At 48.9% G+C, this 15,717-nt stretch overlaps 1 protein-coding gene across 4 annotated transcripts in view; it reads left to right on the top strand.

Annotated features, from left to right (window-relative positions):
* Positions 1-15,717, top strand: part of PDE4B (phosphodiesterase 4B) — a 175,715-nt gene that overhangs the window by 73,163 nt on the left and 86,835 nt on the right. The window contains exons 1-2 of one of the 4 annotated variants that reach the window (XM_038143750.1): positions 14,672-14,925; positions 15,044-15,340. The exons of 2 other annotated variants lie outside the window; for them this stretch is intronic. In XM_038143750.1, coding sequence (XP_037999678.1) covers positions 15,294-15,340 — 47 coding nt within the window. In that variant the 5' untranslated portion in view covers positions 14,672-14,925; positions 15,044-15,293. Of the gene's footprint in view, positions 1-14,671; positions 15,341-15,717 lie in introns of those variants that run through there. One more of the 4 variants, XM_038143749.1, reaches the window with a different exon arrangement.

Raw genomic sequence — 15,717 nt, 5'->3', positions numbered from 1 at the left:
AATAACCCATTTTCCCTTGGGAAGGGGAAGGTGTCCTTTATCAGGCTCAGCAAATTCCAGAATCAGAGATGTCAGGTGGAAAAGAAACTTTTTTTGTTATTATTGAGGCCTTCGGTGACATCTTTAATCTCCAGCTGAAACTCTTTCATCTTTTATGGGAAAGAAATGATTCAATATCCCTGGAAGCTGCACAGCAAACCTCTGCCTTGCTTCCCCATCATTCCACGGGCTCAGTCAGCTGGAATTCCAGCCCTTTCCCAGTCCTCTGCTGCAGGAAGCCCATCTGGAATTTTGTATTTTAAATTCCTAGCAAACCCTTTAATGTCCAGCTGTCCCAGCTGCTGCTTCCCTGCAACTTGAGGGGTTATTTTTGTGTTAGTTTGGAAGGAATATTTGTAAAATTTTAGGATGCTTTCTGTCTGTGAATTCCAGAATCCCAGGATCACTTGAGGCTGGAAAAGCCCTCCAAGACCACCAAGTCTCCTCACAGAATTCCAGAATGGTTTAGGTTGAAAGGGAATTTAATCCCATCCCATTCCACCCCTGCCCACACCTTCCACCATCCCAGGCTGCTCCAAACCCTTTCCAGTCTGGCCTTGGACACTGCCGGGGATGGGGACCCCAACCTCACAATTAACCCATCCTAACAGCCAGCCTGGAAAACATCCCACTCATGGGAAGAAGCTGCCATTACTTCAGGGATCTTCCCAAATTAAAGGTGCCACCCAGGAGACCTTTATTCCTCTGGGACCTGATCCCCTCTTGGAAAAACACCGGGAAAAAAAAGCTCCTGCACTTCATCCCTGCTGTTATTTTCATTCCTTTGTGTTCTGTTTGCACAGAAGCTTCACAATCCCATTTGCTGCCTCCCACACGGAGCTGCTGCCTCCCAAGTGCAGCAGGTTCCTGTGGAACCGGGAGCAAACACGCCCAGAATCCCAAAAAATAATGAGGAATTTTGGGTTTGTGCTGTTATCTGAGTGACCAGGCAGGGGATCAGGATGTATTTGGATTTTGGGATGGGATTTGCCTCTGGAAAAGGCTCTAAATTAATTTTAGATGTTGGTTTTGGAATTGAATATTTGTGCTTTCCCATAAAATATTAAATTTATCAAAAGTATGGAAGTGTTGTTTATTCCTGGTTTTACCTCCCACTTCCCAGTTCGCATCAAATTATTTGGTTCTGAATTCCTTTGGAAAAGAACTTTGTGATGAAAGAGCAGAATTTGGGTTTCGGGAGTTGTTTAGATGTGCACATTGTTCCTTGTGTGTGGTTTCCATAATTTTATCTGGAATTTCATGATTTGGAATAATTAAATTAATATAAATTGTTCGTTTAATGCCATGAAATTGTCACCACCAAAAAACAGAAGAGGTTATGGTTTATTCTTGGGTTTGACTGAAGATTTTATTTAGATTGAACTGGAAATTCCTGCTCGAAGTGCAGCAACTCATCCCAAACGTTGGGAAGTGACAGATTCCATGGGATCCTGGGAGGGGCCGGAGAAGCCAGACTCGTGGATCCCACAAAATGGGGGTGGGAATTAGAGGAGCTCACAAAATTGGGGTGGAATCCAGAGGTTTGGGATGGATGCAAAACCAGAACCTGAGGATGCAGATCAGTTTCTTGGGATTGAGTTTCCTGGAATTCCATCCATTTCAGGAGCTGTTCCCAGGAATATTTTGAATATTCATGGCACATTTTATGTACTAAGAACAGCGTGTTATGGATGGATGTTATGGACATTGTAATTGTAAATTGCAGCGTTTAGCTGGGTGAAATTCCTAATTAACTCCCTAACGAGCTGCCTGGGCAATTAGCAAAGCCAGGCCTTTAAAGGATGCTGGATTTCATGGATGTGGGTGGGGAAATTCGGAATTAAATCTGGAAAAGCAGAATTTATTAACCGGTGTTCCATCACTCCAGTGCTGATGGGGAGACAGGGATCCCATTCTGTGGGATTATTTTTTAGGAAAAACCAGGAGTTTTCCTAAAACTCCCAACAGTTGCCTTTGGCCACATCTCCCTCCATTCCTGATGGATCAATCCCTAATTTTCAGCCTTTCTGGGGCAGATTTCCAGGGATAGGCTTTAACCTGAAGGGTTAAATGGGATTTTGGGATGGAATTCCTGGCTGGGGTGGGATTCCCAGAGCAGCTGTGGCTGCCCCTGGATCCCTGGCAGTGCCCAAGGCCGGGCTGGAGCAGTTTGGGACAGTGGAAGGTGCCCCTGGGCTGGGAATGGAGCTTTAGGGTCCTTCCAAGGCAACCCATTCCAAGGTTCCGGGATATTCCAACAGGATTTAATTGGAGTCAAAGGTAATTAGATTAATTAGCTTCCCTCCGATGGAAGGAGTTAAAAACGGGAGCAAACCAGCTGAAAATACAACAAATTCCCCATTTTGGTTTTCCACACAGGGAGGACAGAATTCCTCATGAAAATTGAGACTAAAATCCATCTTAGGGTGGATTTGTCCGACAAACTGAATTATTCATGGCAGCTGCAGTGGCAGGGAGGGGCTGCAGGGAGATTAATTAATTAATTACCCCCCTCAGCCTCATTAGGGCCACTGGAAGCCCCCTGGGTGGAATTCCTGTCATGTCCAATTAGTAGCTCATTAATCCAGAGGTGACTCTTTCCTTGGGGAGGGATCCCATCCCATGTCTTTGGTTCTGATTTTATTAATTGGGATCTGATTTTGTTAACTGGAATCTGATTCTGACTCCTTTGATTCTGACTTTAATAATTTGGTCCCATTTGCAGACAAAACAGTTTCCAGTTGCTCTCCAAATCCCAAAAAATTGAACATTCCCTGGCCTAAAACCTGAGTTTTCCTAGTTTTAGCTGAACACACCAGAATTGAGGTTTTCTGGGTGGGCTCCTCATGTGGAAAACTTGGGGAAAAGAAATCAGGCTCAGGCCAAACTTTTGTTCTCCTAAATTCAGGAATAATTTTGCAGCTAAGTCTGCTCCCCCCTGGGATTTCTCCTTGGAGTGGCAAAGCCTTGGAGGTTTCAGAGCTTCCCATTGGAGATTTTGGGGGAGTTGTTGGGAAAGTTTGGATTTTTGTGTGGAATATGTGCGAGAATCATGAAGCCATGGAATATCCTGAGTTGAAGGACACGCAAGGATCATTGATCCAAGTCCTGCCCTGCAGGACAATCCCAAAATCCCACCCTGGACATCCCTGAGAGCGTTCTCCAAACTCAGGAGGTTTGGGAATGTGCCCATTCCCTGGGGAGCTGTTCCAGCTCCTCTTGGGGGAGGAATTTTTCCCGGTATTTCAGAGGGAATCAACTCCAGCGGCTGAACTGAGCCAAATGGATCCTGGTTCTGTTCTTGCAGGATCCACATTTCCCTTCCCTGCATATCCATGGTTTTGTCTGACTTGCAGATAAAGTCATCCATGGCACAGCAGATCCTCTGGGAATTCCTGACATTCCAGCAGCTCAGCACCCCATCCTTCCCCCCCCAAAAAAAAAGAGAAAAAATCAGAATTTCAGTAGAGTTTTATATCTTCAAATGGTCATTCCAGGTTTGACTCCTCTCAGTAGCTGGGATGGTTCCCAGGACACTTCTTTGGTGATGAAGAGATTAAAACTCTGTTTTAACAAGAAATGTAAGCTCATTTTCAACATCAAGCTTAATAATCTTTATCCATGAAAGATGAAAATTCCCTGCCCTGCGCTTCACCTCAACTGCTTCGACTCAAAACGTCAGGACGCTTCCTTTGATTGAAAATTCCTCTATTTATGATGGAAAAAAAAACCCTAAAAATGCAATGTTTAATCCAAAAACGTGACAGGCAGAGGATAAATCTTCCTCATTTCCAAACATTTATACAAGGAAGAGGAAAATCCATCCAAATCCAAGGGAAGAATCTCCAGAGAACAAATAAAACTTGGGGGCTGTGCAAGAATTTCACTCCTGGGTTCTTTCTTGCTGCGTGGAACATGAAGTTACGATTTTGTAACTCTTGTTTTTCATCTGGTTTTTAATTTGATAAATTTGTTTTTAATGTTTTATTTCCCCGAGCAGCCCAACAGTCAAATTTGTTGATCTGCTCAGTGTACAGCAAAAATACCCTGGAATTTAGGAAAGTATCCAAGGATCAAACCCAACAGTGGAGCTGGAGAATGACTCAAAATTGTGGATTTAGAGAAGAAATAATTCCATGATTTTTGATAGCTGTTCTTTGGAGGAAACAGCCACTTCACAGTAGAATTTCAGAGTGAATTCTTTTAAACTTCAGGGTGATTTCTTTTAAATTTCAGAGTGAATTCTTTTAAATTTCAGAGTGAATTCTTTTAAACTTCAGGGTGATTTCTTTTAAATTTCAGAATGAATTCTTTAAAAATTCAGGGTGATTTCTTTTAAATTTTAGAGTGAATTCTTTAAAAATTCAGAATGATTTCTTTTAAATTTCAGGGTGGATTCTTCCAAATTGATCTTTTCAGATGATTTTTAAATAGCATTCCTTTGGCATCTCTTTAATTGCAATGCTGCAGAGATTTTCTCCAGGAAAGCTACCAAGGTGTCATCAGCACAAAGGATTGGCCAATATATTTTCAATTAAACTCTCCAATTCCTTGATCTAATTCCATTATCCCAGAATCATTAGGGTTGGAAAAGAGCTCCAGGATCAAGTCCATCCTCCAGGGAATGAATCCATTTTCCCTCCTGATTTTTCAGCTTTGTCACCTGCAGGTTTTCTTTGATTCCCTCAAGTTTGTCACCCCAAGATTTTCTTTTGACCCTGGCTCAGAGCATCCCAAAATCCAAATGTTCCAAATTATTTTGATTTCCAGAGGCCGAGCAATTCTTTTCCTCAGCACCGTTCCGTGGGTTTATTGTTTGGGTGGGTACAAAGATTTCCTCCTCCAATAATCGAGCTGAGTGTGTTTTCCTTGGGTTCTACTCCTAATGAAACAGTTGGGATTGCACATCTCGGGGGCTAAAAATAGCCAGGCCTTGGGTTTAGTGGCAGAGTTTTCTTTTCTCCAGGACTGTGTGCTGGAGGTTGGAAGGGTTTTGTTTCCAAGGAAACGAACGCTCTGCACGCAGCGTGCGCCGAGGGGTCCTGCAGGAAAATGCCATCGCCATTCCCGGGAGAGGGCAGGGACAGAGGGGGACCCCAGGGGGAGCCAGCAGTGCCAGTGGTGCTCCAAAGGCAGAGCGCTCGGGGAACTCCATCGGATCCTGTCCTAGCTGAGATGGAGACAATAAAACACACTCCATGTTCAGGAGGCTTCAGACTGTTTTTATTCTGGCACGCATGCTTTTTATACATCCTTACACAGCTCAGAAGTTTACACTTTACCCGTTGGTAACAAGAGACAAAGTGCTCATTGGAGGAGCTGCAGCTTTCTCTCATTTATCCTCCTTTCTGTCTTGGTTTCTGTGTCAGTGACCTTGGTGGGAAATTCTTTCAGGGGTGAACGTGGATCCTCTTATCAAACTTCTCTCTGGCTCACAGAAGTCACAGTAAAACCTCTTGCACAAGATCCCATTTGCAGAATCATCACCCCTTCCCCAGTGATCCAGAACTGTTATCCCCAGCGGCACAGTGGGAACTGGCAGCTTCCAGATGAATGTGCTTTAGGAATGGGACTCGTGCTGTAATTCCCACAGGAGTTACTGAGACAGCGTGGAAAAGGCAGGAATTTTTGGCCGTAGGTGAAGACAGAAGCAGTGTTTGGGGGCCATGATTTACCCGTCCCTTGTTTTGGCAAATTGCAGAGGAGGATTAAGAGTTTAGTTCAGGCTTTGTGCCCACCATTGGGATGGGGGCGTCACCTCTGGGACAGCACCTGCATTCCCATTTTCCTGGGACTGGCAGGGCTTGGATCCAGCTGCTGTTGGAATTGCGTGGAAGGGCTGGTGGCCCCATCCCAACCAGCTCCGTGGGGTCACTTTGTGCTCCAGGGGCCCTTGGGAGATGTGGGGCTGCAGGAGCAACGTTTGCAGCTGGAATGACACCCCTGGGATGAATCCCAGCTCTGCTTTCTCATGGAGTGTTAAATTCCAGAGTAAATAAGGAAGTCAGAGTGGTTTTGCACTTCTACAGGGTGAGAGGACACAGGGAATGGCTTCCCACTGCCAGAGGGATGGGTGGGATTTAGGGAAGGAATTCCTCCCTGTGAGGGTGGGCAGGCCCTGGGATGGAATTCCCAGAGGAGCTGTGGCTGCCCCTGGATCCCTGGAATTGTCCTGGACAGGGCTTGGAGCAGCCTGGGACAGTGGGAGGTGTCCTTGCCATGGCAGGGGTGGAGCGGGATCATCTTTCAGATCCCTCCCGACCCAAACCATTCCAGGATTCATGGATTTTGGGAATAGTTGTTTTTATGTGTTGCAGGTGTGATGTGGGAAAGGGCAGAGCACTACCAAGGGGAATGGCTTCCCAATTCCATCCCCATTCCCCTAAAAATTAGGGAAATGAGAGCAAAAAAAATGGTGTGAAAATCAAAGGAATGGGCAAACACCTTGGAAAGAGTCCAGGTGGCAGAGTCCAAACACTTTAGTGTGAGTGGAAGGGTTTTTTGGGAAAACTTTGGGAAGAGCCTCTCCTCTGGCTGTTCTGAGATAAGGATATTTAGAGGGTCAGGGATGTAAGGGATGAGGAATTACAGTTAAATATTACAGTTAAATCCATTACATTGCAGTTGAATTCAGACATTCTCCATGTGGGGATTGGGATGAAATCCCCCAAAGGACCTGAACCCCCCTGCGCACTGCTCTGGGAGCAGCACTTCCACCAGATCCAAAGGGACTCCCCCGAGCCATTATTTTGTGGTTTTGGAGTTTCTTGTTGAGGCTCCCTGGAGAGCAGGTGCACCCAGGTGGAATTGGAAGGAATATCCACTTTTATTCCCAAAGGAGCAGCTCCAAGGCTCTGTTTTTCCCTACCAGGCTCTGCATAACAAAGCTCAGCTTAACTGTGTGCAGAAACATTCTGGCACTTCCACTCTTCCCTGATTATTTAAAAATTAGTGCTGTTGTGAATGTTCACAGTTTCCAGCGTGCCAAGATCTCCTGGCTTGGCTGAGTGCAGGGAGAAAGGAAAATTAATCTGCTGCTGGGGGTTGGAATGGGAGTTGTTTTCCATGGAAAAATAACTGCTGTCTGTTCAAATCCAAAATGCAAAACACTCTCAAAGCTTTAAGCCTGTGAACCAAAGCTTAAAATTAAACGCAAGATTTAATCTGAAACTTTAGAAAAACTTCCAAACTGAAGGATAAAAACCAAAATGTAAATTTATAATTTAAAACAAAAACACATTAACTTAAAAAAATTAAAATTTTTAAGTTTAAAATATAAAAAAATAAAATAGTTACAAAAATAAACAAAAAAAATAAAATACAAGACTTACTATAAGTTTATATACCATAACATAATTAACTAAAAAAGCTTACACTATAAGTCCATAAAACAAAATATTTAAAAATTAAGTAAAAAAATCCATATCCTTATTAACAGTATTTTATTAGTCAATAAGTGCTTAAAAATATTATAATAAAAGTCTAAAAACCTTTTAAACCATACTATAACAATAAAAATGAAACTCACCCTTCCTACCTATATAAAAAATTTTAAAATTTACTAACATTAAAAAAATTAAAAGAAAAAAACAAAAAAAAAATCAAAAATCAACCCAAAAATCTCATCTCAAATTCCTTCCAAAATTCCCCACAAATAAATGATCCCACTGTCAAGGGGAGTTAATTTGGAATTGATAGGGGAGCTTCAGTGTGCCAAGGCAATGATCCCAGGACTCCAGCCAGGTTTGGATGGGAGGGACCTCACAGTTGACATTCCAGGGGCAGGGACACCTTCCACCAGCCCAGGAGGCTCCAGCCTCATCCAGCCTCACCCAGCCTCACCCAGCCTCTTCCAGCCTCATCCAACCTCACCCAGCCTCTTCCAGCCTCATCCAGCCTCATCCAACCTCATCCAGCCTCACCCAGCCTCATCCAGCCTCATCCAACCTCATCCAGCCTCATCCAGCCTCATCCAATCTCATCTAACCTCATCCAGCCTCATCCAGCCTCATCCAATCTCATCTAACCTCATCCAGCCTCATCCAACCTCATCCAACCTCATCCAGCCTCATCCAGCCTCATCCAACCTCATCCAGCCTCATCCAACCTCATCCAACCTCTTCTAACCTCATCCATCCTCTTCCAGCCTCATCCAATCTCATCCAACCTCTTCCAGCCTCGTCCAACCTCATCCAACCTCATCCAACCTCTTCTAACCTCATCCAGCCTCATCACCCAAAGGATCTGGGAAACTGAATCCCAAGGTTTGTTGGTTTTCCGATATTTTTGCTCCTTTAGTTGTCAGAAGGGGTTTGGGAAGCTGAAGATTCCCATCTTTTCAGGGTCTAGGAGCTGTTTTGGAGTGAAGATCCGGGGTTGGAGAGTTTGCTAGAGGGGGATGAAGAGCGTTGTCCTTAGGATTGCAGGTCTGTCCTGTCCCTTCCGTCTGTCCTGCCCAAGGCTCCTCGTGTTCCCGGCTTTTCTTTGGGTGGGACACCTGGAGATGGGGCAGTGGTGACAGCAGGCAGCCTTCAGGAGCTGCTGGTGGCCATCTGCAATGATCTGGGATCTTCTCCTCCTGGGATTCACCTGGGAATTCACCATGGCCATGGCGGGTGTGGAGCTTTCAGTGAGGAAACCTGTGGAAAATGGATTAAACTTCCCTGGCTGCCCCGGGGCTCCCTCCCTGCCACAAAACCTGGGAAACATTGTAAAATATTTCCATGCGGGTGGATTTGTGCTCTGAGGAACTCGAGGGGTGATGGGAATGAGCATTAGGGGAGAGGAGAAAGGAGCAGCCCGAGGAAAGCGCTGCTTTCCCCGGCTCCTGGCAGGAAATCGCTCCTTAAGTGGCGCTCCCGAATTGTCAGCTGCTTGTTTTAACACAAAATGTGTAAAAATTCCAGCCCTGCTTCTCTCCAGGAGAGGGGAAAGCTCTGGAGAGCTGCAGCTTCAGGGCTTGGAGACAGGGAAGAAAAAACCGTGGGGGTTATAAGTCATAATATTGTGACCTATTCCAGAGGCAGTGATTTTATTCCCGGATAAATCAGCGCAGTGGAGGAGGTGCAGGGAAACCAGGAAGGTTTGGGGATGCTCAGGGCCTTCCCTGCCCCATCCTGCTCCTTGTTCCTCGGCTGGAGATCCAGATCTTTGTGTCAGGGTCTGGATCCAAGTCCAGCTTTGGATGCTGTGGGCTGGAAACGCCCCCTGGGGGTTTCTTACTCATCCAGGAGCGTTCAGGGGCTCAGCTTCCCTCCTGGCCTGGAAGAGGGAAGAGAATTCCAGCACTGGGCATCCCTTTGGCTTGTCCAGAGGGGTTCCCTGGTGGAGAGGGACCCGCAGGCAGAGCTTGGAGACTTCAGGAAGCTTCAGGATGCTGGATAGGAGAGATGGCTCATCCCAGATCATCAGCGTGCCCACAGGGGTCCTGATCCACAGGGAATTTGCAGCTGGAGCAGAGGAGGCTCAGGGGGCTCTGTGGCTCTGCACAGCTCCTGCCAGGAGGGGACAGCCGGGGCAGTTGGGCTCTGCTCCAGGGAACAGGGACAGGAGGAGAGGGAACAGCCTGGAAGAAGGGTCAGGGTGGACATCAGCAGGAATTTCTCCATGGAAAGGGCTGGAGTCCCCATCCCGGAGGTGTCCAGGGAATTCCTGGCAGTGACACTCATAGCTCTGGGCTGGGGACAAGGCAGGGGCTGGGCAGAGCTGGGACTCGATGGCCCTGAAGGCTTTTCCAACCTCAGTGATTCCATGAATTCCAGAACTTTCCCCTGTTGTTTCACTTCATTTCATCCAGGGAACAGCCAGCGCTGCTGCTTCCCTAACTGAGGGAATATCTGCATTCCAAAGGTGTGGAGCACCAAAGAAAGTTCATTTGAGGCCCGAAGTCGTGGTGGTTTCTGCCCCTGGAATCACTTCCATGCTGGGAACCCACCTCCCCGCAGCAGCTTCTCTTCAGACTGTGAAAGCTCCAGGGGCTGGAAGGAGCCAAAGTGGAACATAAAATCGCAGCTCCCTGAAGGTGCAATAAAACGGGAGGTCAGGATTTAATCCAGCTGGGAACCTGGGAATCTGCTGGGAGCTGCTCATTCCCAGCCCCGGGGTTCTCCGAGCTCCATCAGCGTGTGCTGGAAGGATGTCAGCAGAGCTGGTGTTGATGGAAAATAGATCCAAACATTCATTAATTGCCAGCTCAGCGAGCCCCAGACCCCTCTGCACGGAGCAGCTGCCGCTGTTGAGTCATTCTGTTGGAAACTCTTCAGGAACTTTGCAGGGACGAGATGATTTTCCTTCTTTTTTTGGTGTTTTCCTTCCCTCCGCTCCTGGTACAGCTTTTCCTGCCTCTGTCCCGTTCCCCCTACCCCAGTGTGGTGGCTCTGGCTCCCAGTTTGGCCCCTCTGGGTGCAGGGTTTGCTTGGGAACTCCTCCTCTCCCACGCTGGATTCCTGGGACAGAGCGTTACCCGCCGGAAAATGGGATTTTGTTTATGGGAAGCTGGGAAGGGCGGTGTTGTGGGAAGGATGGAGGTGAGGTGTCTGCCTGGGGAAGGTGGAAGCTCCTGGGGCCACTTGGGGTTGGATTTGTGGAGGGTTCAGAGCAGTGCTCCAGAAATGGCAAATTCCTGCTGGAAAATGACTTTTAGGGATCCCATTTTTGGAAAAACATCGAGTGCTTGTGCCATTTCCTGAGAGTTTTTATCCAGAGCTCTGGAAGCTGGGAGGAACTTTCTGGAATGAGTCCAGAGGAGGCCCCAGAGCTGCTGCAGGGCTGGAGCCCCTCTGGAGCCAGGCTGGGAGAGCTGGGGATGCTCACCTGGAGAGGAGAAGGATCCAGGCAGAGCTCAGAGCCCCTGGCAGGGCCTGAAGGGGCTCCAGGAGAGCTGCAGAGGGACTGGGGACAAGGATGGAGGGACAGGACACAGGGAATGGTTGGAAGCTGAAAGTGGGTAGGTTTAGATGGGATATTGGGAAGGAATTCCTGGCTGGGAGGGTGGGGAGGGCCTGGGATGGAATCCCAGAGCAGCTGGGGCTGCCCCTGGATCCCTGGCAGTGCCCAAGGCCAGGCTGGAGCAGCCTGGGACAGTGGAAGCGTCCCTGGAAGGTGGCACTGGATGGGCTTTCAGTCCCCTTCCATCCCAAACCATTCCAGGATTCCATGGTTTAACCTGGCACACCAAATCTCCTGCAGGTTTCAAGCCACCCTGCTGTTGGTACAGCTCGTTATTCACCAGATAGAATTCCCAAATATCTGAAGAAACGTAGCTGATCCGAAAATCGGGGTTTGTGAGCTAATGATTGTGAGTGGGTCTGTGTTTGGGGATCTGAAATCAGTGCATTGTTCAGGACTTCGTGGAGATTGGTGTTTATTGTGAGGGTTGGTAAAATAATATTCCTGGAGCTCTTGGGCAGCCTGTTCAGGAAAGAGAAGGGAATTAGAATTGCAGATCAGGATTTCATCATCCTCAATCAGCGTGGCCAGCAGGGAGGGATGAATGGAAAGCTGCTCAGGAGCCCCGGCAGTCGCAGCCTTCCCAAACCCACCAATGGCTTTGTGCTCCCCAGAGGGGCACTGGCAAGTGGCAAAACCCCAGGAGCTTCAGTATGTGAGAAAGGGTCGATGCTGTGCAGAGAAACAGACAATAAATGCCAGGAGCAGCGTGGGGAAGCTCCTTTTGGGGTGGTTTTTGGTGATCAGCTGGGGTGGTTGTGTGTTATCGCGATTATTCCATAATTAGCAATGAGGGGGAAGAAAAATATCCCTGAAAACATATTTAGGATTTCTTTATCTGGGGTGAAACCCCATTATCTGGGGTGAAGACCTCAACATTGCATCAGCGTAGATCATTAATCTGGGAAGACAGAGCACGGAATAAACTTATTTTTATATTCTGTGCTTCTGGTTTGTCTCAAAACTCCCAAAATATCGGCTGGTGTTTTTCAGGCTGCTGTGAGGACAGGGAACATTCCTGAGCCTTCCCTGCTGCTGACTGAGGGAATGAAGGTGCCTGAGCACTGGGGGCCTGGAGAGTTTCAAGGCAGCAGGAGAGCAGGGGCTGCCTTATGTAACTTTGCTCAGAGATGTGGGAAAAGAAAAAAAAAAAAACATTCCGGGCTGGTTTTCCGGTTTGTGTGTGATTTTTCAGGAAATGTTTGAAGTTTCCCTGGAGGAGCATCAGTGTTGGGGCTGCCAGGATGGCCCAGTGGGAGGAGGCTCCTCGTTAGCACGGCTTGCAAAGGCTAATTAATAAATACATGGAATCTGGAGATCCAAATGAACAATTTGGGGGTTTGGGAGTGGAAGAGAGGGAGGCCCAGTGGGTTCCGATCCCAGCCCTAGGATTTTGTTCATTTCTGTCCTGTTGATCCTGCAGTTCCTGGGTTTTCACTCGGGATAATTACTGAACTGTCTAAGAAACTACAGGAGGAAAATCCCAGGGAAAGATTATTCTCCTTCCCACCCAGCACCCCGTGATTACTGCCCCGCTCCCTGCAATTCCCCACGTCAAATTTGGGATGCTGGGAAAGGCTGGATTGTGAAGGGAGACGCCAGAAAAAGGGGAATGGGGAGGGAAAAGGCACAAACTCAGCGTGGTGGGGTCGGAAAAAACCAACAGCTGATGGAAGTGACTGCTCCAGAATTAGCAGAGAATTCATTTTGGCTTTTTCTGCAATGACAATGAGGAGAATGTGGCAGCTGTTCATCCACAGGGTGGGGGTTTCCAGGCATGGAAGGTGGAGGGACAGGACACTGGGAATGGTCTCCCACTGCCACAGGGTGGAATTAGATGGGAGATTGGGAAGGAATTCCTGGCTGGGAGGGTGGGCAGGCCTTGAATTCCAAGAATTCCAAGAGCAGCTGGGGCTGCCCCTGGATCCCTGGCAGTGCCCAAGGCCAGGTTGGATGGGGTTGGAGCAGCCTGAGACAGTGGAAGGTGTCCCTGCCATGGAATAGGGTGGGATTTAAGGTCCCTTCCATCCCAAACCGTTCCAGGTTTCCATGGATTTAAGGTCCCTTCCATCCCAAACCGTTCCAGGTTTCCATGGATTTAAGGTCCCTTCCATCCCAAACCGTTCCAGGATTCCATGGATTTAAGGTCCCTTCCATCCCAAACCATTCCAGGATTCCATGATTCGGACCTGCCTGTGTATCTGTCTATTTACCTCCACCCATGGTTGCTGGGCACCTTTTTCATGGATAAGAGGCAGAATTCTGTGGTTTACGCAAAATCCTTCACTCCTGTGAGTAAAACTGGCTCCTGCCAAACCAAAGTGGAGATGGAGCAAAGCCAAGGAGAGGTGCAAACTTTTGGAATATTGATCCAAAGATTGATTCCATGCTCCATCCTGATCTTTCCCTTACACCTTTAATTGGCCCCTATTTTTATAGATTTGTTAAATCTTTTTTATCAATAACGTCAATAGAATAAAAATAAGGATTTATGTCTCATCTCCCAGTCAGAGGAGAGAACCACACAGTTTTCCCAGTCTGGAAAAGCTTTTCCTGAGCTTTGAGTGTGTCAGAGCAGCTGGGGAGTCTGAGTGGGGATGGAATGACACTGCCACTCTCCCCTTCCCTGGATTTTTAAATTGGATTTGGCATCTTAATTGCTGAAACAGCTCCTCGTTCTGCTTTTCCAGCTCGGAGTTAACTGCAGGGAGGGGGGCTTGGATCGTGGATCCTCCGAGATCCGTGGGGTGACCCCTGCTCTGTCCCCTGCTGTCCCCTCCTGCTGCTTTGGGAATAGGGAATGTTGCGGATCGCTGATGGCTGATGAAATGTATCCATCACCTATAGAAATGCCATTTATCCATCACCTATAAAATCCCATTTATCCATCGCCTGTACGAATCCATCACCTATACAAATCCCCTTATCCCCCTTTCCCGACACCTTCGATTCCAGCTGATGGATAAAATCCCTTCCCTTGGTTGTCAAGGTGAAACGTCTGGAGACTTCAGGGGGAAAACAAACAAACAAACAAACAAACCAACCCGGCGAAGGGGAAATGTTCCGGTGCCTGCTGCGCGTCCGGTGCCGCCGAACTTTGTCCTTCCCGGGGGGCGGAGGCGCCATCGGGTCCCCTTTGTCACCCCCGCAAGGCGCGGGTGGGGCAGAGCCCTGCCAGCATTCCCGATCCAGCGCGGTCTGCTTCCCATCCCTCCATCCCTCCGTCCCTCCATCCTCGGCTCTCCCAGCCCTCCCTTTGTCCCCGGGTCCCCTCCCGGCTCCGGCGGGGGCGCGGGGGGGGCCGGAATTTCGGGAGCCGCTGCCGGGCGGATGCGGCCCCATCTCCCACCCACCCCTGACGTCTCGCTGCACCAGGGAGCCGCGTCGGGTTTGATGTGGAGCGGCGGGATTTAGATCTTGTAAATCTTGTAAAATTCCATTTTATGCAGAGAGGGAGGCACACACACACACGCACACGCACAGAAAGCCGCCGGGGCGAGGCTGCGGCTGGCGCGGTCCCGCCGCCGGGCTTCTCCCGCAGGAGCAGCACCTGGAGCGGGATGGAGCGGGCTGGCAGGCGCAGCCCCGCGCCCGGGTGACAGCAGCGACAGAGGGAGGGACGGAGCGCCCAGCACTCCCCTCTCCGCTCGCGGTGACCCCTGGCAGGGAGCCGGCAGCTCTGCCGCCGTTCCCGCTCGGGCGGGATGGACGATCCAGGCCTTTGGGCGCCCCAGCCCGGTCCCTGCCGGCCGTAGCCCCGCGGCCGGGGCGCGTCCCTGCTGCAGCCCCGCGGCTCAGCCCCGTGCGCGCTCCGCGGGAGGGACCCGCCCGCGGGGCTTCTGCAGCGTCACAAAACTTTGCCTCGGCTCCGGAGGAAGGAGGGATGTGACCTGGAAAGGAGGAACGGCAAAAAGGGGATGTTGCTGCGGCTTGGAAAAGGTTTTTTTTTGCCCCCCCTGTCTCAGGATCCTTGGAAGGGATTTTACAAATGAGAGCGGGAAGCTGCAGTCAAAGGGGGGGTGCCAGAAATAGATTTATTTTTTCTTTCTCCTGCTAGAAATGAAGAAATTTGGGAGTCCATAGAGGCTGTTCCACAGGCACCCCCACTTTTTGCTTGCCAAGGTATTTGCCTTCCTCTGGAAAGTGGCATCCACCTGCAAGGGGAGTTGCCATGTAATCCCAAAGAATAAAAACTCCTGGAAACATCTCCGTGCCACTGAGCCAACTCCAGAGGGACTCAAGCTGGGAACTGGCAGGACATGTCCTGACTCTTTTCGGATGATAGAGGAGAAGGATCAGCTGGGAAGATGTTAAATATTAATATTTTACCCAATCGCCGCCATTCGTGGATTTGGTGAGTATGCCATGGGTCTGTCCAGATCACAGCACTTCTGGTGGGCACAAAAGCTTGGAAATCAGGATTTTTCCTGGCTGAGAAGCAGCTGCTGGATGGGAACATGGATAAGGGGGCTCCTGGAGCTGTGGGTTTGCTGAATATTTCCTTCTCTGATCTTCCCTGCTCAGAGTTTGATCTGAGGCACCCTCGCGACGCCTCCGAGCGGGGACTGTGGGGACAGGGTGGGGAAAGGATGGAAAATTTCCCGTCGTCCTGGTTTATTTTCCTTCTCAGGTGTTTATGAACCTCAATTTTCCTTTAAAAATTAACGAGTCCCTAAAACGTCCTTCGCTGGAGCGATTCCATGGTGCCACCTCGGCACCTTCTCCCTGTTG

Source organism: Motacilla alba, chromosome 8, assembly GCF_015832195.1.
Source record: "Motacilla alba alba isolate MOTALB_02 chromosome 8, Motacilla_alba_V1.0_pri, whole genome shotgun sequence".
NCBI lineage: Eukaryota > Metazoa > Chordata > Aves > Passeriformes > Motacillidae > Motacilla > Motacilla alba.
The sequence above is the reverse complement of the archived record's forward strand: the minus strand, read 5'-3'. Positions and strand labels throughout refer to the sequence as shown.